The sequence below is a fragment of the Vicia villosa genome, linkage group LG4 (assembly GCF_029867415.1).
Source record: "Vicia villosa cultivar HV-30 ecotype Madison, WI linkage group LG4, Vvil1.0, whole genome shotgun sequence".
Lineage (NCBI taxonomy): Eukaryota > Viridiplantae > Streptophyta > Magnoliopsida > Fabales > Fabaceae > Vicia > Vicia villosa.
Window position 1 is genome coordinate 123373290 of NC_081183.1, and position 22330 is coordinate 123395619.

Below are 22330 nucleotides of genomic sequence, written 5' to 3' on the forward strand. Positions count from 1 at the left end.
ACCATTGGAAAATCTCTGTTTGGTTACAAAACTCAGCCTGCAAAAGTTATGCTTGATTATTTAATTTAGCCGGTGAAATATCTACTTGGTTATTAGTTCATCCTGTGAAAAAACTCTCTTTTGGTTGGAGGATAGGACATTGTAAAATATCTCAATTCACTTGCATCAAGGGTTCATGGGCATAACTTGTAATTAGGCCAAATTATGCCAAACCTTTATAAAACTCAATGCAATCTCTCTAATCCTGACTCTTTAAATTCTATCATTTACATTATTGTTTTTATTTCTTTCCACTGCTTTTATCTTCCATCTTGACAATACTAACTCAATTTATTTTTTAAGTAATACATTTTTTAAATTAATCATGAATTTTTTAAATTGTGCCGCACATAACTTGTATCTTTGAAACTTATGTACTAGTATTGCTTACTAATTACTATTGCTTAGACGTCTATTTAATTTGAGTTCTCTACAGGGAGAGGGAAATTGTCTAAGTTATTCTTCAAATAATAAATTTATCGAATCTCCACTAATTATTACATGATGAAGCAACTTACTAGGAGATGACAACTTTATTTTTTAACAAATGATCAAACTGTTGACTTGTAGCATTACTACTATAAGTTGTTTTGGAAAAATAATGTTCTTCTTTTTACATTCTAAGCAAAACTGATTGAAAAATATAAATATCAAAGATAACTTACAAAAAAAAAAAAAATAGTTGCTCCAATAAATCCCTTTCTATTGTAAATAGTAGTTATTAACCAAATTCAAACTAACCAATAAATAGTTAGTTTTTGTTAAAAGAATAATATTTTTAAAGGAAGAAATAATTAAAAAAAATATTCTTTGTGTGTAATTCTATTCTATGTGTAGATTATAATTCTCCGGCCTAGAATAGGATCGCCATTCGCCAATTGATAGAGCCTGACCTAGCAATTAGTTCTGCTAAACCCAAATTTGTTGGTACTTAACATCTCAATCAATACATGCGAAATGAGCCAATAGCTGAAATGGACGGAGAGACTACCATTATGCAATCCAATTGAGAGTTTCTGTTGCTGAAATCGTGGTAAAACCCGTGATGAAATCGAAGCTTCTCTTCTTCTGCTTCTGATTTTGTAATCCAAGATCACTCTTCTCTCGTTCTACACATTAATCCATTCCAGAACCTTCTCTCTCTAACAACTCACCGCCAACGTTTTCGCTGTTTGCATACTCTCATCATCATCACCGTGAAGCTGTGAGACGGGAATCGCAGTAAAGGCTCTGATCCAGATCTAGGTTTTTACTCTCTCTGCTTATTCTGTTTTCGGTGTTTATAGATATTGGTAATTTCGTGGTTTTCATGATTTGTGTGGTTTTGTTCGGTTGATTTGGGTGTTGCTGAGATACGGTAGTAGCTTTTGTAAAATCTCAGGTTGATTTCAGCAAATCTATCGTCATATCAAACATGCACATCATAGCTTCTTCTTTTAAGTTGATTTCAATTTCTCATTCTCAGCATCATACTTAGTTGATAATAACCTTCAATTTAGTCACTAAACTATTAATCTATCTGCACTTTAGTCAATAAACTATTTAAATACAATAAGTAGTCACTAACAGAGTAGTCAATAGTGGCGAATAGCGGCGCTATCACGCTATAGCGGAGTATAGGGGAGTCCGGCCGCAATGGGAAGAGGCTTAGCGTCTGCGATAGGGTAAATAGCGGGATAGTGGAGCAGAGCGGTTCCCGGTTCGTAGCGGTTTAGAAACCCGCTATCGGTTTCTCCCCAAAAGCCGAAATTACCGCTTAAATTTACAATGTTTTAAGGATAGTTTTGGGTTTTTTCAATCAAATTTGATTTGAGACTCAATATTAACCTTCCTTCATATTCGTTTATGCCTCTCAAGAGTCACAGGTGATTTGATTAATGAATATTTTATGAGTTGAGTTATTTGTTTAATTTTACATTAATTATATGTTTAGAATTATTATATTTAAGTTGTCCAAAAAATGATCAAATAGAACGGTCATCCCGCTATACGCCATCCACCTAACCCACATTTGAGGTCGGCCGCTCCGCGCCGCTACCCGAGAGTGACTACTCTGTTTAAATTGATGGATTCCATATACTATAGGGACTAGTTGTTATATTTGGGTATAAACTAGAAAGAGAGGGATAGTTTAGGGATTAAATTGATGCTTTATTTGAGTATTTATACTCTCTTATCTTGTTTATGGATAAGGAATTCGGACCAGTAATAATAATGATTTGAACATTTCACCTTATTTCTAGTACACATAAGCATATATATAGTAATGAATGTGACCTGTGACAAGGAGCTGACAGTAAGAAGTTTTAATTGTTTGGATCAGGCCATTATGTATCCACTTACTGGTTGGTGGTAGTTGTAGAAATCAAATCATTAATTAGTTGACTATTCCATTGGAAACTAAACATGGTTGGTTTTTCAGTTATTTAAGGATTTTTCAATTGTATCAAATAGTTTTTTTGTAAGTGTGTCCCTCAAGTGAATATTGGTCAATTTATGGTATTTGAAACTTCATCTTTCCTTTTAAGAAATTGCTGGAAGAAGTGATAACACAACACTGATGAATAGCAAGGGAACACTTAAGCCTTCAAGTTCTGAGTTGGATTTCGATCGACCCAACCTTGAGGATTACCTCCCTTCGGGAGTTGCCATCCAACAAGAACCTTGCGGCAAACTTCGCCTGTACGTCTTCTCTCTTCCATATTCTGTTTCTACTTTTATTTAGATATATGGAGTTTTGGTTGTGATTTTAATGTAGTTTTCTACTTTCTTCTGGATATATTTTTCAGACATGACTTGCTTGATATTTCTCCTACTTTGTCTGAGGCAGCCGGTGCTATTGTAGATGTAAGCTTTTTTCCCTCATTTTTTATTCATCGTTTTACTTTATTTATGGTTTTAATGTGTCACAAATAATCTTTCAGAGAAACAATTGTGATGACAATGTTGTATTGTGAACTTTATGTCAAACATAATAAGCTCTCCATTGTTTTTAAAATTGTACACTTTTGCTACTACAAATCTATGTTGTTAATAGCGGCCGCTACGGCCGATATTGCGGAGCGAAGCGGATTTTCCGGCCAGGCCGCTTCCGGTGTTACCGGTACAGCGCGACATGAAGAAGTGGCTTGAAGCGGCCGCGAAATTGGGTCTCGGAGCGGTTCGGATGCGGCCCGATCTGGCCGCTTTTCCTGTTTTTGAAAAGAAAACCTAAGTTTTGTATTAGGCCGGGTCGGGTACAAAATAGGTTTAAAACGTTAAAAAAAACCTAAATTCTGTGTTGCTCTCAATCACCGTTCACACGCGTCTCTCCTTCCCCTTCGCACATCATCATCATCTCCCCGCAGCTCTCCATCGCACGTCATCTCCATCTTTCTTCTCTCCATCCCACATCATCAACTCTGCTTCAGCCATGTCAACTCCTCCTCCTACTAATTCTACTCAACCATCATCATCCAAGAAGAATACAAAAGGAAGGCAAACAAACTTGAAGGCAAGCATAGTTCGTTTCTTTTATCGGAATGGAATTGATTTGGACGTTGCAAATTCAAGAAGTTTCAAAATGATGGTTGAAGCTATTGGTTTGTATGGTGCAGATTTGAAGTACAATCAAATGTTGAAAGACTTGGTTATAAAGTATAATCAAACTTTGAAAGAGCGATTTGAAAGTGATGTTTTGATTGATCCTTTGGTCATGGATGGTGATATTGATACCAATAACCCATGGTTGTGTGGAGATGAAGATGAAGGATGAAGATGAAGAGGATGAAGATGATTAAGTTATAGATGCTTAAGTGTTAGTTTTCTTGAATTTTATTGTTATTTGGAAGTATGTTTGAATGTTTTGCTTAAGACTTATGCTAATATGTATTTGGAAGTATTTAATTTCTAAGACTTAATGAAATTTGTTTTTTTTTTTTTTGGATATTTGCTAGTTGTGTTTCCAGCATGTAAGTGTCATTACAATTTTTAGTTTTTAGTGTCCGCGTCGTTGAAATAGCGCCCGCTCCGCTCCCCGCTTCCGCGCCGCTCCCATTTTTGGGTTGACCGCGCCGCGCCGCTTTCCGAGATTAACAACATAGCTACAAATATCTTTATGTCTTGGTTTTTTGTTCCATTCTCATGTTTGTTTAGGTTATTTAAGATAATTAGCAAAGTAGCAAACTTATATTTTAAAATCATAATATCAACCATATATTTGTGTCTGTGTGTGTATATGCAAATGGAATCCATTAGAGTTATTCTCTTGTTTTGTCATAAACTAAAACCTCGTTTATCTTCTTGTTTAAGCTTTGATGGTTACTCTTACTCACACAAGTAGAACTCTTATGTTGTACCAGGACTCATTCACAAGATGCTTCAAGTCAAATCCTCCAGAACCATGGAATTGGAATATTTATTTGTTTCCTTTGTGGTGTTTTGGAGTTTTTATTCGATATTTGATAATATTCCCCACAAGGTTAGCTTGTTCCCGATACTATGCATTTTATTGTTACTATTAAGTTTGGCCGTTAGAGGGCCTACTTAGCTGATTTCAGATTGTGTAATTAAGCACTAAGATTGACAGTATATCTATATCAAGAAAACAACGTTTAGGTCTTGATTTGAAATTTGACTTTCCACTATCTAATCAACCTTTCGTATTTAGCCTATTTGTCTTACTTTGTTGTTTTTCATGTTACTATTAAGTTTGGCAATTAGGGGGTCCGCTTAGCTGATTTTAGATTGTGTAATTAAGCACTAAGATTGACAGTATATTAGGAAAACAACTTTTAGGACATGATTTGTAATTTGACTTTCCCACTATCTGACCCACCTTTTGTATTTAGCTTATTTGTCTTACTTTGCTGTTTTTCATGTTACTATTAAGTTTGGCTATTAGGGGGTCTGCTTAGCTGATTTCAGATTGTGTAATTTAGCACTAAGATTGACAGTATATTAGGAAAACAACTTTTAGGACATGATTTATAATATGACTTTTCCACTATCTAACCCACCTTTTGTATTTACTTATTTGTCTTATTTTGCTGCTTGTCATGTTAACAACTTCCTTTATTGTCATCTTTTCTAGCAAAATGATCCTATCCTAATTGATCCTGCAGGGTTCTCGTGTTAACAATAGGATGGATAATATTTCTTTCTTCCTTTATTCCAGTGCACCTCCTATTGAAAGGACATGACAAGTTGAGGAGGAGTATTGAGGTGCATATTCAACTTACTCTTCATTCATTTCATTTTTTCTATTTTATGTTTTTGTTCAATATTGGTTTCGCTTCTCTCTTCTTACACACTAGAATTGAAATTACTGTTAATGACTATTTTAACAGCATAAAATATAAAAAGCTTCTTAGAGTTTTCTGTTTTTAATTCAGGTTATTTTGAACCCTAGTAAATTTATGGGTTTCATTCAGTTGTCTTGATAATAATAATATTTAAGCTGTACGATGCTCGTATATTGTTTCTTACGAAAATGTATATATACCTCATGTTTATGTGTGTAATTTGTTATCTGTTCGTGTACTTCTATTTGAGTATTGTTATGATTTTAAAGTTTTAGCTTCATTTGGTTTTTAGTGTCAATTATCTAGTCTCAATTCATTTTTCCTCATCCATTGGGGAAAACGTATCATTTGCCTTACGTTTTGTTTTTATTTTACTACAAAAAGCAAAAGATTCTCTTGCAATAAGAATATTAATATCCAATTAATAGACATTGTTTGAATGGCTGCATTTAAAAATCAAATGGTCAATTAGACTGCAGAAAGAGTTGTTAGAAATATGTTGAATAATGAAAACACCTCTGAAGGTGTATTTTTTATTGTCGAAGTTCTAAGGATTTAGATTTGATCATAATTTGGGGGACATAATTTAAATTTGTCATATGTAATGGTTTACCTGATTAATGGATGCTGTATGGAGCGGAGTACAAAATATAATATATTGTCTTTATTCTCTTAGCACCTTCTCTAATTTCCCCTTTGCTCGTTATTAATTCTGGCACATTAACCTTTTGTTCATCGAATTAAATGTATTTAAATTGTTAATTTCCTTCAGAGGTCTTTGGTAGAGATGATGTGCAGTTTCTTTGTTGCATCCTGGACTGGGGTTGTCAAGTATCATGGACCGAGGCCCAGCAGGCGCCCAAAACAGGTTTGGCTAAACACATGTTAATGTTGTTATATTTTTCCTCATTTTCATATTCAGGTAAGATCAATGTAGTTAATCACTAATGGAGCTTTCCCTTCATTTTCTTTACAGGTTTTTGTGGCCAATCACACTTCCATGATAGATTTCATCATCTTAGAACAGATGACTGCTTTTGCTGTTATTATGCAGAAGCATCCTGGATGGGTTGGTAAGCGTATAGAGTATGATTTGAATACAAAGAACACTTGTCTTCATCATGGATGAGGAGCTTTATGATCTAAGCCTTTGTTGTTGGTTTTGTTGAAGTTAAAAAGTTTTATATAACAAGAGAAAGAAATTAATACTTAAAATTATGACTACGATTTTATGTGTTGATTGTACGAAAGGCAAAGCACCAACCCTATTTATCCTAATACTTGCTCCCAGTTCTAATCAAACATGGAAAGAAATCATGGTTGAGAGATAGGGCATAAGATGAACAATCATGGATGATTTAAAGAGTAGCTTTGTAATGCTGAGTTGTTATAATTTATTTTGGCTAAATTTATTTGAGTTTTATTAAAAGTATTGTTACTGTGCAGGATTGTTGCAAAGTACCATTTTGGAGAGTGTAGGATGTATCTGGTTCAATCGATCAGAGGCGAAGGATCGAGAAATTGTGGCAAGGAAGTTAGTATATGTAAAGATATTAGAAAATATATCTTGTTTCAAATTCCACTTTACTTACATGATTATGCATATTTAGATTAAGGGAACATGTCCAAGGAGCTGACAACAATCCTCTTCTCATATTTCCCGAGGGAACTTGTGTAAACAATCACTATACTGTCATGTTCAAGAAGGTATGTGAGTCATTTGCAACCGCAGTTATTTTAAAATTTAGTAATGGTATCATATTTATGGAGCAGCTTATTATGTTTTTGTTCTTGTGTTATTTTGCACTCATTAATGTGTCTTCTATTCATGTTCTTATTCTCTTCATTGAAGCCTTGTAACTTTTAATGGTGTTTAGGGTGCATTTGAACTTGGCTGTACAGTTTGCCCAGTTGCAATCAAGTACAACAAAATTTTTGTCGATGCTTTTTGGAACAGTCGAAAGTAAGATGGCAGTGCTATGGTGATTTATAGATGGTTTTTGGTTTTCTTCTGTTCGCAATTAACAATACTGATTACGTCTACTACATACATAGTTTAGTATTGTAATAGAGATTCTGCATTTCATGCATTTGCAGGCAATCATTCACTACACATCTATTGCAGCTAATGACATCTTGGGCTGTTGTTTGTGATGTTTGGTACTTGGAGCCACAGAATCTGAAGCCAGGAGAGACAGCCATTGAGTTTGCGGAAAGGTAAATAATCTCGACCTCAGATGTTATATAAAGGTCTATGTTTGCCTTTCTCTAACTGTTGACATTGTGTCTATTTTATTTTAATTGTGCAGGGTGAGAGACATAATCTCACATCGTGCTGGCCTTAAAAAGGTTCCTTGGGATGGATATCTGAAGTATTCTCGTCCTAGCCCAAAGCATAGAGAAAGAAAGTAAGTTCATGTTCCTAACTTTTTATAGATGTCAACTGTGCTATAATTTATTTACTGCGACATGAATGTTATCATTTTTTTTTTGTCACAGTTGTTTGCAAGAACAAGCCAATTTGTTAGTTGTGTCAAAATAGTGTTAGTACTTAACAAAATTTAATAGCCCTGCATTACTAATAGGATTAGTTAAATGCTATAGTAGTAATACATTCAATAAGTGTTTATGTTGCAATATGCAACTAATGCAGTTTGTTAGAAATTTACATTCTACTGTCATGTGCGTTAAGATTCTTTGTTAATTCTTGTGTGTCATGTTTGTGATTATATTGGCTATCATTCATTTGCAGGCAACAGAACTTTGCTGAGTCGGTGTTGCGGCGCTTGGAAGAAAAATGACTTCTACATTTTTGTATATTTTTGCCACTCTCCAACCCTCTTTTCTTTCTAATTTAATGTCTCTATCTATGTTTAGGTTCATTTAGTTATGCGTACATCCAAAAAATTTGCCAATAAATTTTTGCTAGGATGAACATTTTCTTGGACAAGTAAACGAGAGGAGCTAGATTTCATGGATGAATAATTTTGATGTGGTTCTGTATCCCACAGCCTTTATTTAAACGGATTGACAGGATTTCCCTTTTGTAGTTCTTTTGTGAATTATTTATTCTTTGTATTTTCTCCTATTAACTAAAAAAAAGTAACTTTGTATTTCGCCTACTTTTTTGGGAATTATTTATTCGTCTCAGACTGGGTTATGAAATCTTTGTACGAACTAAAGCTATAACCTAAATATAATAAGACTATTCTCATCCCACCTCATGGCTATCTTACACACCACGCTAAATTTCAATTTTGTCCTTAGCTTCCGTAGATGCAAATCCGGAAGTATTCCATATTTAAAAGAATTTGATTCCTTCCGTAGATGCATCTACGGAAGTGTAATAGACTAGGTTCAAATCTCATCTGCTAGGTTCAAATCACAGACATCTTCCTCCATTTCTAGCTCAATCTTCCCAAACACCTCCTTATTTCACTTCTTGAGTTTATCTTTTACAAACAAAATCACCTCTTCCTTCTACCTTCAAACTTTTCCAAATCAAATGAGATTAAGTAAAAGTTAGGTTGTAACATAATGCGGTTTGGTTTGGTTTACAAAATACAAACTGCAAACTGAACCGTGCAGTTTTATTACAAGATGATCTAAACTAATCCAAATCAAATGCAGTTTTCTGCAGTTTCGGTTTGGTTTGCGGTTTTTTATTGGGTTGGTTTGGTTTTTCACACCCCTAGTTTGTGTAGTTTACACCGAAAGCCAAATGTTAGTTTGTCTGATTCCCACTAAGTAGCGATAGCTCAAAAATATTTCATTCTAAACAAACCCTAAAAGAATTAAAACTTCAAATTTCACAAATAAATAGACGTAAAACTACTCCATAACATATATCAAAAACGAAATCCAATTTTAGGATAGTCCAAAATCCAAGGTTGATTTTCTCAAAATTTAAATTTAACCTAACTTTATAACCAGTAATAATAATCCCTAAAATATTCCCATAACCATTCGCAGCGCGGCACCAAAGTTTCCAACCTGAAGAGGAAAATAAACTGTCTCAAATCAAAATCAACAATGTCCATGGCGGCTGCTTCTTCTTCTTCATCATCCATACAAACTAGAAGCAAAAAAGTAGCTATGCTTTCAACTAATGTTTATTTACCAGATGAATGTTGGAAATATATCTTCAAATTCCTTATCAACCATGACACCGAACACAGTCACCGTCGCTACTTTCATCTGAAGTCTCTTCCCCTCGTCTCCAAACAGTTACTCTCCATCACAAACCTTCTTCGATCATCTCTCACTATCTATAATCCAACATGCCAATTCTTCCATAGATTCTCCAACGTCGCCTCCCTCGACCTATCCTGCTACGACGGTGATCTTGACGATCTTCTCGTCCAAATTTCTTGTTTTCCATTGAAAATCACATCACTCAATATCTCAAACCAACTCAAGATTCCAACAAAGGGACTGCGAGTTTTCTCCAAAAACATTACAACTTTGACATCTCTCGTATGTTCCAACATTGCTACTCTCTATTATACCCATATGTTATTCATTGCTGAATGCTTCCCTCTCCTCGAAGAACTTGACCTCAGTAAACCTACAAGGTTTATATTTGATAAAACTGCCTTTTTCCCTGCACAAGCTCTTTCGTTGGCACTGCCCGAACTCCGCCAAGTTAACTTGTCTCGTAATTCCTATATCTCCAACGAATTACTTTTCTACTTGTTCAAGAATTGTAAACTTCTTGAAGAGGTTTGTTGATGTTCTGCTCTGTAGAATTGTCTTATTGGCATCCATGCTTGACTAAACCTTAATAGCAGTTGAATGTAATATTGTATAAGTCTTGCAAATATGAAAAGAACAAAAAAGGTACTAAAGCAAGATGTTATATGGAATGTCATGACTTCAACCATGACATCGCGCTTGCAGAACCGAGGAAGAAAGATTCAGTTTGATTTAAAATAGGTATAGGATATTCTATGAGAATATTATGTAATCCTATGGGGCGCATATTTAAAGGTCAAAGAATCAAGTCAGAATATTGAAGAATCAAATATGGAGATTGAAGATTCAACGGTTTCTAATTTAGGAGATAAATTAGGAAACTTATGATTAAAGACCTTATTTGTAGCAGAATATTTTTTGCATATTTGTAACAGCAATAAAGCTGTGATTGAAGGACCAAGTTCAGTTGGGAATAACTTATAAATAGGAAGCTTTGTAACCTAGTTTGTAAGCTAGCCGAGTATTGACAAGATGTAGTTTTTTTAGGGTTAGCCGTGTAAGTGAACCACCCGGGTTGTGGGATGGTCACTGATTTGTGTGATTCTCGAAGCTGTTAAGCAAGAGAAGTTTAGTGTGAATCTCGAAGCATGAAGGTAAGAGATGTTGTGTTCTTGGAGGAAGATGTTAAGCAACTCTAGGTTATGTTGTATTTAGAATGTTGGTGATTAGGCCGCCAATGCAGTGGCTGAGTTGTTGAATGCTAGACATCATTGCTATGATTGGGAGTGGAATGGAGATATTCCATATCTAGGGAGAACCTAGGTAGAGGGGTCATTGCGTAGTGATTAAGTGAGGAGTTGTAAACTATGAGTTTAGCTCTGAATTGATACTGCTAATAGTGGACTTCATCCCTGGCTTGGTATGCCCCCAGAGTAGGTTGATTGAACCGAACTGGGTGAACAATTTTGTTGTGTTCTTTATTTTCTGCACTATTTTATTTTGCCTACCTTGTCTGTTTTATAGTGTCAGATCAGATGTCATGACATCCATATATGACATCTGAGTTCTGTCTTACCGGAATTTCAATTGGTATTAGAGCAAGCATCCTGTCTGTTTCATCCCTGGCTAATAGTGCTAATAGTGGACTTCATCCCTGGCTTGGTATGCCCCCAGAGTAGGTTGATTGAACCGAACTGGGTGAAGAATTTTGTTGTGTTCTTTATTTTCTGCACTATTTTATTTTGCCTACCTTGTCTGTTTTATAATGTCAGATCAGATGTCATTACATCCATATATGACATCTGAGTTCTGTCTTACCGGAATTTCAATTGGTATCAGAGCAGGCATCCTGTCTGTTTCTGGATGAGATCCGTTTCTGGATGAGATCCACGGGGATACTTTCTGGTTGTGTACAAGGTAGAAGATTGTTTGAACAAGGAGTGTTCATATTGTATGGTCCCTTGAACTGGAGGATGGACCTATTTGTTGAAGACTAGACCAACCTGACCAGAACCGTTGTACCTTCTTGATGAAAGAAGATAAGGATACTTGGACAAGAAGATTAAATTTAGAAACTTCATGCGGGAATGAAGACTTTGGATTGTTTTGTTCAATTATTATACACAGAGAAAAGTATTATCAAAAGCTTCATGCGGGAGTGAAAACTCTGCTAAGGTAACCTCTATAATTAAGGTTTATGATCCGAAATTGATTTTGGTTAGGTCTAGTCGATTGCTTGGTGCAGAAGCAAACATTTTTGTAGGGTTGATTTACTTTCAATCCTTGGATGTCATGCTTACAATTGAATTATGGAGTAAGCATTGTGTGAATTCTGTTGAAGTATGGCTATTTTCTACTGCATAGCCTCTGATGCAACCCCATTGTAAAATAAAGATTCTAGGGTTATTTATATTCAACAAAATGTATGGCAAATCCTTACAGCTGTAATTAAAGTGTCAAAGATACTTGAGTAATCTCTCAAGTCCACTCATAATGGCATGGTTTATTAGAGCTGATGAATGTCAACTGATCAATGATATTCATAATCATCTGCAAGTGTGTACCTTGAAGAATTTCAAGACTGGAGTGTTCCTAGAAGGAGGAACAAATGTCCTACCGGATGTTGGGACATTAGTACTGGTACGCAGCTACCAGCTGAAGAACAGATGTTCTGGTGCTGAACTAATGTAGTGTGAGTACATTTGTTTGGAACCTAATCTTGATCTGGAAGAGGAGACATCTGATTATAAGTTGATCAGGACACGATCAACATGTACTTCTACTCCAAATCTTATTTTATGGGAGGTTAGAAGTAAAAGCTCAGTGCTAAAGAAAACTCATGAAGGTATTCCTTTTTTATCCTATATGTTTAAATCAAGATGAGCTTATATATGGTATCTTCTGATCAAAGGAACCAGATATGTGGAATGTTTTCTTAACCATAGAACAGTTAGTGGTGAAAACTGAATACCGTGTCTCTTTCACAATGAAATATGGTTTTGAATATTGTGTGATGATTTAAGGGAATCAGATTACTGTGAGGAATCTAAGTTGATTTCAAGTGTTATGTCATAATTGAATCCATTCCAGAAACCTTATTGAGGGAATCTCCTCGGTAGGAACAGATTGTGACATCCATTATCTCAAAATCAGAATGAAAGTATGAAGAAAATTTTATTGAGATATGGCATATATTATCCCTTAATCATGATTTATGTGTAGCTGAATTGATGGTGTGTGTCGTGCAGTCTCTGTCTTTCCCCAAGTGTCATAAAAGAAGATAATGATTGTGAAATCCAAAAAGCCTTAATAAATAATGTCATAACAGATGTTGAAACATCATTGCCAAGAAGAATGTTATTATGTATGAAGAAGAAATCATTTAGAAGGATCTGGTGGAACCTGGTGGAACCAGTAAACCCTATCTGAATAACTAATAGGTGTTTTGACGGGAGACTTAGTACTTATTGAATGTACAGCCTGAATACAAGACTCATATACTCTGTCGGGAGCTAAGTATGTGTATGAAGTATCCATGGTTTGGTTTGAACTATGTATCAATTATAGTTCTATGTTATCTTCTCTTAAACATTAAGAAGGGCAATGGCTGGATGGTGAGTTGATTCAAGAAGAAGTAACATATGGGAGATGAGAAGTATTTTGATGGGAGCTGGATATTAACATCTACTATGTGATCATTTAAAGAAGAAATTGTATATAATGTTTTATTTGTTACATCATTTGAAGACACCAGTAAAGTTCAGGTTCAGACCTATCTGTTGAAGACATGTTCAGAGCTATTAAGAAGTTTCTTCCATTTCAAGGTACAAGAAGTGGCAGTCTTGATCTTGTGTAGCAAGTAAACTAAGGATTCTAAACTTGGAAAGTGTGGCAAGTTCCAAATGAAGAATGCTTCAAGGGTAAGGACAATCATTCAAAACATCCTTATGTTATAACTCTCAGGGGGAGAATGAAGCATGACAAGACATCAACCAGTGTAGGTAAAGGAACACTCAGAGGAATGGATGAGATTCTAAGTCTGATAAACTAATGTCGCGTGTGATGTCACAACATCACTATATGTGAAGAATGAAGAAGCAGCATTAATGTCTGAAGTGACAGTTATGACTTAATATGGATTAGAATGGGTAGATTCTGATCTTGGTGATTGTAACATGTTCTGGAAATACGTGTTTACTTTCATGATGAAGACTTCATTAGTGAGTATGACTATGAAGATAGAAGTTTGGTGAGATGATCAACATAGCTGAAGATAAAAGAGGATTCTTCTAGTTCTATCAAGAAGGAGCTCAATTTGTCTTAGAAGACCATGATCTGATTGAAACATGGCAGGGTAATGATCAACAGTGGAAGAAGTGGCAGTTCTTTATGTTGAGTCTGTGGAAACCTTTTTATGGAAACATCTAGTGTCAAAGGGTCATCAGCTGACTATTTCAGGTGAAGATAAGGTGGTAGACTTGAATCTGTTGCAGAAAGAGAAGTGGAGTTAATGGGATGTACTAAAATAGCTCAGCTATATCCTAATGCTATACAAGACGTTAGAACATCTAATTTTTGATATGAGTATCTTTTGTAAAGGAACAAATTTGCTATAGTGAGTGAGTTCAGCAGGATTGTTGAATAGAGGGTGCGGCTCTTGAAGATATGAAGATGTGTCTTATATTTTCCATTCATCATTTCAAGCTTATTCCATTGAGGAAGCTCAGACTATCTCAGATAGGGGGAGTGACTTCTTAGTTCAATATATAATTCTAGAAAATTATCCTGATCTGTTATACTCTACCATCATAATGAAGATGTTCCAAGTCAGCAGAAGTTTCTTCAACTCAGTTAGAGACAGTTTCCTATGAAAAGGTTTATATAACAAGATGTATCATTACAATCAGTTATCTGGGAATGGTTGAATCCAACAATGTGCATCTGGTACCCATAATTCTTTATCTGGACTTGTGACTGCATACTTTAATAGGCGGTGGAAGGCTCTTCACAGTTGCAGCAAACAGTCTAAAGGTAATCATAACAACAGAAGTCTATGACTAGTGAGTCAGTAGAGTAAGTGGGAGGTCTATTACTTGGTTCATAGGAAGATTTGTCAAAATCTCTTAAAAGAATCTTAAGCACTGTGCTTAAGGGGTGAAAGAGGGACAGTGTTTGAAAGGATGTCATGACATAGTTAAAGACATTGATTCTTCAGGGTCAAACAAGGAAAACTGCATTGGGTTTATCTCTTCTCGTCAGTGGCCGGTGTAAAGTTCAATCAATGACTATGCATGCACGGGATTAAAGATAACTCCTATCAGAAGAAAACAGTCAAAAAACTGCTTTGGAAAGAGTAATTGCTTTTGGAACTATTTCCTAATTAATCGATTGACCATTGAACAAAACCAAAGACCATCGTTACTACCTATGATCTTAAATGGCTATAAATTAGCATCTTCGCAACAGGCTTCAGAAATCAAATATCTCAAGATGTGTTTCACGAGTGTTCGTGTTGGGTGTGTGCATGTTTGGTATTATGATGAGTTCATTTACCAAAACCTGTCCAGAAAAGCACAGGGTGGAGAAATCATGTGTCTCTACCTGTGGTGTTTCACAAATAACAACAAAAATGTTCCTCCTTATTCAGCTTTCGATAATGGAGTCATTTTAGTTGTGATTTGTGATCTGAGTTATGAACACAATTGTGATTTGTGTTCTGAGTTACGAGGAAGGATGGCAGAAACTCATTCAAGCTTCATCTTGGACGTCGATCTAGAAGGAGTGGGTTTTCATATTGTCACCAATAGTCCTCGCAGAAAAAGGCCACCATCCATCATCCTCCTCATGTACGAGTGTTGCATGAAGGTGTTGAACTTCAAAGATATGATATTGGTTCAAGCTTTGTCATATAATGGCTAAAAAGGGGGAGAGATGGTACATAGCATGCTGATTTTGCTACTGTCAAAAGAAACAAAGGAAGATCTGAAGACAAAGTGAATTGAAGATGTTATGATGTGGTCAAGAAGTGAAGAACAGAAGTCCCAATTCTGAGAATGTAAAGGACTGTTTTTCCTGATGTCTTGAAAGTTGAAGCAACTTCTCTTGATCTTAAATTTATTATAAATGTAAGTTTTAGCCAAAATAAGCCAAAGGGGGAGATTGTTGATGTTCTGCTCAGTAGAATTGTCTTATTGGCATCCATGCTTGACTAAAACTTAATAGCAGTTGAATGTAATATTGTATAAGTCTTTCAAATATGAAAAGAAAAAAACAGGTACTAAAGCAAGATGTTATATGGAATGTCATGATTTCAACCATGACATCGCGCCTGCTGAACTAAGGAAGAAAGATTCAGTTTGATTTAAAATAGATACAGGATATTCTATGAGAATATTATGTAATCCTATGTGGGGCATATTTAAAGGTCAAAGAATCAAGTCAGAATATTGAAGAATCAAATCTAGAGATTGAAGATTCAACGGTTTCTAATTTAGGAGATAAATTAGGAAACTTAATATTATAGACCTTATTTGTAGCAGAATGTTTTCTGCATATTTGTAACAGCAAGAAAGTTGTGATTGAAGGCCCACGTCCAATTGGGAATAAGTTATAAATAGGAAGCTTTGTAACCTAGTTTGTAAGCTAGCCGAGTATTGACAAGATGTAGTTTTTTTAGGGTTAGCCATGTAAGTGAACCACCCGGGTTGTGGGATGGTCACTGATTTGTGTGATTCTCGAAGCTGTTAAGCAAGAGAAGTTTAGTGTGAATCTTGAATCCTGTAGGTAAGAGATGTTGTGTTCTTGGAGGAAGTTGTTAATCAACTCCAGGTTATGTTTATTTGTGTATTTAGAATGTTGGTGATTAGGCCGTTGATGCAGTGGCTGAGTTAGTCACCGCTAGACATCATTGCTATGATTAGGAGTGGAATGGAGATATCCCATATCTAGGGAGAACCTAGGTAGAGGGATCATTGGGTAGTGATTAAGTGAGGAGTTGTAAACTGGGAGTTTAGCTCTAAATTGATACTGCTAATAGTGGAATTCATCCCTGGCTTGGTATGCCCCCAGAGTAGGTTGATTGAACCGAACTGGGTGAACAATTCTGTTGTGTTCTTTATTTTATGCACTGTTTTATTTTGCCTACCTTGTCTGTTTTATAATGTCAGATCAGATGTCATGACATCCATATATGACATCTGAGTTCCGTCTTACCGGAATTTCAAGGTTAGCATCATCAGTTGTTGGCGCATAACGCTGTCAGACATTGCAGCTGATCTCCACGAGAGGCCAACGTTGAGCTCTTTATCTTTTTCAGCAAGCAATTTCTACAGCCTCACTTCATCTTTCATTGACTCTTTGGTGAGTTTGAAGGGATTGACTTCACTTGATTTGTTTGTTTTGAGAATATACGATGAGTTTCTCTCCTCTATTGCAATGGAGGGTCTTCCTTTGACAAGGCTTGGTCTCCGAAATTGTCCAGGCTGTAGTTATACTGGAATATTTTATTTGCTATCCAAGTCTCCATGTATACAACATTTGAATCTTCAAAGGGATAATTTTCTGAGTAATCAACATGTTGCTGAGTTGTCTTTATTTCTGGGTGATTGGATCTCTATAAACCTTAGTCATTGTGAAAGACTCACAGAATCAACCTTGTTTGCACTTGTTAGGAACCGTCCTTCACTTATTGTGATCAATATGGAATATACATCTATTGGAAAAGAGAGTGTAAGGAATTCTAATTCTTCGATGAATTGTATTATAAACTCTCAATTAAAGTCTCTCTATTTGGCTCATTGTGAGGAGTTAAGAGATGAAACCATCATAAGGTTTTCTTCCATTTTCTCCAATTTGCAGCTGCTTGATTTGAATTCTTGCCAACTTATATCTGATGAAAACGGTCATGTTTTTAGGATATTTTGTAACATTAGACATTTGAACTTAGCCAATTGTTCAAGAGTGAAGATACTTGTTGGAATGAACTTTGAACTTCCTAACTTGGAGGTGTTGAATTTGTTCAGGAGTGAAGATACTTGTTGGAGTGAACTTTGAACTTCCTAACTTCTTGGATCAAAAGTTTTATGGGAAGGATCTTGCTACTATATCTTCAATGTGTACTCAGCTTGCTCTTTTCCTAATAAACGTGTTTTGTGGTCTCGGTTGATTGAGTTGAAAAACAGGTACCAAGATGGTGAATGGATTATAGGGGGTAACTTTAATGCGGTGAAAAAGCGAAGTGAGAGGAGCGGAATTTCTTCTACAAATGGCAATGTGGAATGGAGAGAGTTCTCGGATTTCATTGATGCTACCGGTCTTGTTGATGTTCCTTGCAAAGGAAAGAAGTTCTCTTGGTTTAGTGGTGATGGAAAATATAAAAGTAGAATCGATAGAGTTCTTATTTCCAATAATATTATATCGAATTGGGGGGTGGCTGGCCAATGGATAGGTATGAGAGATATTTCCGATCATTGCCCGGTTTGGTTGATGGTAGACAAAGAAGATTGGGGTCCAAAACCGTTCAAATTCAATAACGAATGGTTTAATGACAAGAGTTTTGTTGATTTTGTTAAGGAGTGGGAAGGAATTAGAATTCATGGGAGAGGTGACTTTGTGTTGAAAGAGAAATTTCGTTTAATAAAAGGGAGATTGATTTGGTGGGAAAGAAATGTATTCGGTAAAATTGATTTGGAAATAGAGGATAATGTGAAGGAATTGAACGAGTGGGACAATAGGGATACTTGGGATGAAGAAGTTCAACTAAATAAGGTTAAAGCTTCTAAGAACATATGGTTTAATCTCAAATTAAAGGAGAACATGCTTATTCAAAAAAGTAGGTTAAAGTGGTTAAATGATGGGGATGCTAATAGTAGATTTTTTCATAATGTTGTGAAAGAGAGGAGGCGTAGAAATCAGATTTGTTCATTAAACACTAATGAGGGAGTTGTGAATACGGTTGAAGCGGTGAAGGAAGAGGTGAGGTCTCATTTTGAAAGAAAGTTCAAGGAGGATTGTTTTGAGAGACCTTTGTTGGATGGAATTGCTTTTAATTCTTTGACCGAGGAGCAATCTTTATCGATTGAGGTTCCTTTTTCGATTGAAGAAATTAGAGATGCGGTTTGGAGTTGTGATGGTTCAAAAAGTATGGGACCGGATGGTATTTCTCTTCTTTTTATTAAGAAGTGTTGGTCTTTTCTAAAAGAAGATGTTAAGGCGTGTTTTAATAGTTTCTTCTTCGGTGCGGTGTTGTCCAAATGTATCACTTCTTCTTTTATTGCTCTAATTCCGAAGAATAGCAATCCTTTGGAGTTAGACGATTATCGGCCAATTTGTCTAGTGGGATGTATTTACAAAATGATTTCTAAACTTTTGGCTTGTAGGATCAAGAAAGCCCTTCCTTCTATTATTTCTAATTGCCAAAGTGCTTTCGTTCCGGGTAGACAAATGATGGATGGAGTGTTAATTGCCAATGAATTAGTTGATTTTGCTAGTAAAGAGGGTAAGAAGTGTCTTCTCTTTAAAGTTGATTTTGAAAAGGCGTATGACAAAGTGAGTTGGAATTTTCTTAGGTACATGATGAGAAGGATGAGTTTTGGGAATGGGTGGATGAGGTGGATGGAGGCTATTGTTTTTTCTAGCAAGATGTCGGTGATTGTGAATGGTAGCCCAACGAAGGAATTCTTAGTATAAAGGGGGCTCCGTCAATGAGATCTTATCTCTCCTTTTCTTTTTGTTATAGTAGCGGAAGGTCTTAAGGCTTTGGTTGGAAGAGCGGTGGATAATGGTGATTTTATTGGTTTTAATGTGAACGGAAAATGTTTTGTTGATATTCTCCAATTTGCCGATGACACGCTCTTAATTGGTGATGGGAGTTGGAATCATCTTTGGGCTATTAAGGCAGTTTTACGGAGCTTTGAGTTAGTGTCGGGTCTTTGTATTAATTATCACAAGAGCAAGTTGATTGGGGTCAACATTAACCCGCACTTTATGGGAGTGGCTACTAATTTCTTAAATTGTAGGGAGGAGGAGAAGGAGTTCAAATTTCTCGGCATTCTTGTTGGTAAAAATCCTAGGAGATTCTCTTCTTGGAGGCCTCTTTTGGATAATGTTAGGAGGAGATTGAATTCTTGGAAAGGGCGGTGACTTAGTTTTGGAGGGAGGATAACTCTTTTAAAATCGGTTTTAAGTAGTTTGGCAATTTTTACTCTTTCTTTTTACAAAGCTCCGAAGATGGTCATATCGGAAATTAACAAGATGCAAAGTAATTTTTTGTGGGGAGGGACGAAAGAGAAAAGGAAAATGCATTGGGTGAAGTGGAATGACTTGTGTCTTCCGGTGGAGAAAGGAGGCCTTGGTTTTAGAAGATTGGATCTTTTTAATAAAGCGCTACTTTTGAAGTGGAATTGGAGGATTTTCGGTGCCTCTAACGAATTGTGGTATAGAATGTTAAAGGCTAGGTATGAGGATGTGAATCTTAGATTGAGTTGTGATTCTTTGAATGCTAAGAAGGATAGGTCTTCGTCGGTGTGGTGGGCGGATTTAATATCGTTGGGAAAGAGTTACCGGAGAACTTTTTTACTAACAATTTTCTTTTTCAGGTTGGAGACGGTCACACGATATCTTTTTGGAAAGCTCATTGGTTGAAAAGCGGTACTTTAAAGGATCTTTTTGCGAATCTTTTCAAGCAATCTTTGTTGCAAGATGTTTTAATAGGAGCCATGGGTGGTTGGATTAATGGGACTTGGACTTGGGGAGATTTAGGTATTCCCGTTGTAGGCGAAGCTGCTGTTCCGTTTTCTGACCACAATGCAGTCGCGGTTCCTGCTCAGGCTGTGCGTGTCTTGACTGAACCGGTTGCTACTGTTTTACTTCGTAATGCAGCCAGCACCATTACACATGTTGTTGGTGTCGCGGCTGTTCCGAATGGTTCTGCTGTGCCGGAACTAGCGGAAAATTCTAATGAGGATCATTATGGGGCTGCTGCCATAGGAAGGGATATTTGCAGAATTTTACACCTTTTATCCGAGACATCTTTGTCCGTGTCTCGAGCGGACTCGGCGCATTGGAAGCTTCATTCGGATGGAGTTTACACCGTAGCTTCATGCTACCATTATCTTTGTAATAATCTTGTTCCTTGTGGTCCGGTTAACCGTTACGATTCGGCTTTCTTAGATATTTGGAAGGTTGACGTCCCCTTGAAAGTGAAGGCTTTTGGATGGAGGTGCTTCATCAATAAAGTTCCAACTAAGGATTCTCTTTTGAATAAAGGTATCATTGCTACTACCTCGATTTTGGATTGTGTTTTTTGTGCCGATTTTAATGAATCTCTTCTCCACACTTTTCTTTTTTGCCGAAATACCGGTATGGTTTGGAGAGAGATGGCCGTGGGGATTGGGATACCTTATAAAATCCGGGTAGATTTTAAGGAGTCTTTTACGTACTGGAGCTCTTTTTGTCGGTCTAAGAAAGTCAAAATTGCTAAAGTTGGTACCGTTTGGTTAGCTATTTTGTGGACTTTGTGGATGCGTAGGAACGACATAGTCTTCAACAATGGTTCGTGGAATTCGAGTGATGTGGTTTGGAGTTGTAAAACTCTTGTTTGGAGGTGGTCGTATATTGGGAAAATTACTCATTCCAATTATAACTTCTATGAGTTTAGCAATAACCCATTGTTTTACTTAAGTTAGTTTCAATCGGTTTGTAATTTTCTTGCTTTTGGCCTTTTGGTGTTGTAATCTTGAATGGTTGGAGTTTTTTAATATAATCCTTGATTTCAAAAAAAAAAAAAAACAACACTGATATGGCCACATACTAGAAGTAATGTTGCTGGTCCTGCCTAGAACAACCAGTGCATGCTGCATCCACATTTGATGAAACTTCAGTTTATTCAACATAGCTTAAACACTGTAAAACAATGATACAACATGTACTACTTACATTTTTAATTTTTTTGGTAGATTGGACCTTATGAGGGCAAAAAACGTAAGCAGACAAATAATGATGTTTTCTAGAGATTTTATTGATTTTATATATTCAGAAAAACAACTGCAAATAAGGGTGTGCTACAGGTATATATACAAGAATCTAATCAAAGTAATATAATACAAGGCAAAACGATAAAAACAATAAAATAGAAAACCGAATATAAGATCTAATTTCTTATACTATTTCACAGCATGAACGATCAGGAGGGGGTTGGAACCACTTAATACCAAAACTGATCCCCAAATTGAATAGTCGTGGTGAACACCAAAAAAAGACTCCTAATTAATATGTATGAATAGATATCAAACATTCTTGCTTTATGCATCTTAACTAAAATACACCATTGCAGAATTTTCTTATAGATCAGGCAAGACTATTAACATCATCATTAAGTTCTTATCTCATACAACAATGAAATGATCAAAACATCATACATATCAAGTAGAAACCACCTGGTACAATAATGTTCAAGAAACTGAAAATTTAATTCCTAACATTCTTCTTGAAAATCATTAATTGACACGACAGAAAGAAACAAGCTATGAACAAGAAGCAAAAGTTACTTTTAAAGTTTGAAATTCAATGGCTTAATCATATATTTTACAAAAATGGCTTAATAAAGCAATCCAATAAAGTGAAAGTCTTGGATAGTGATGAGATATATCACATAAGACACCAGGATGTACAAAGCATGAAATGATCCTAACTAGTTGTTCTATCAATAACTGTTGGTTGTTGGTATTCACGTATATGTGTTTTTTTTTGTTGCTAATAAACAATAAGTAAGTATGCAGACTGCCTAATCAACCTTAGGTTCAGTTAGAAGACTTCAT

At 35.9% G+C, this 22330-nt stretch overlaps 2 protein-coding genes across 2 annotated transcripts; both read left to right on the forward strand.

Moving 5' to 3' along the window:
* The first annotated feature begins 863 nt into the window (after positions 1–863).
* LOC131595128 (glycerol-3-phosphate acyltransferase 9) lies at positions 864–8370 on the forward strand. Its single transcript, XM_058867409.1, has 13 exons — positions 864–1284; positions 2568–2721; positions 2829–2886; positions 4380–4498; positions 5142–5241; positions 6094–6189; positions 6298–6394; positions 6768–6855; positions 6932–7028; positions 7199–7284; positions 7419–7538; positions 7631–7729; positions 8074–8370. Exons 2-13 carry the CDS (start codon positions 2600–2602, stop codon positions 8120–8122), a joined length of 1131 nt encoding a protein of 376 aa, XP_058723392.1. The 5' UTR covers positions 864–1284; positions 2568–2599; the 3' UTR covers positions 8123–8370.
* A 989-nt stretch (positions 8371–9359) lies between these two features.
* LOC131597791 (uncharacterized) lies at positions 9360–10052 on the forward strand. Its single transcript, XM_058870459.1, has one exon. It carries the CDS (start codon positions 9360–9362, stop codon positions 10050–10052), a length of 693 nt encoding a protein of 230 aa, XP_058726442.1.
* Positions 10053–22330: the final 12278 nt, after the last annotated feature.

Coding starts and splice junctions, on each gene's coding strand:
- LOC131595128 (XM_058867409.1), top strand. CDS start 2,600: ATGAATAGCAAGGGAACACTTAAGCCTTCAAGTTCTGAGTTGGATTTC. Junction 2,722..2,828: donor CCTTGCGGCAAACTTCGCCT/GTACGTCTTCTC, acceptor TATATTTTTCAG/ACATGACTTGCTTGATATTT. Junction 7,730..8,073: donor CCAAAGCATAGAGAAAGAAA/GTAAGTTCATGT, acceptor ATTCATTTGCAG/GCAACAGAACTTTGCTGAGT.
- LOC131597791 (XM_058870459.1), top strand. CDS start 9,360: ATGGCGGCTGCTTCTTCTTCTTCATCATCCATACAAACTAGAAGCAAA.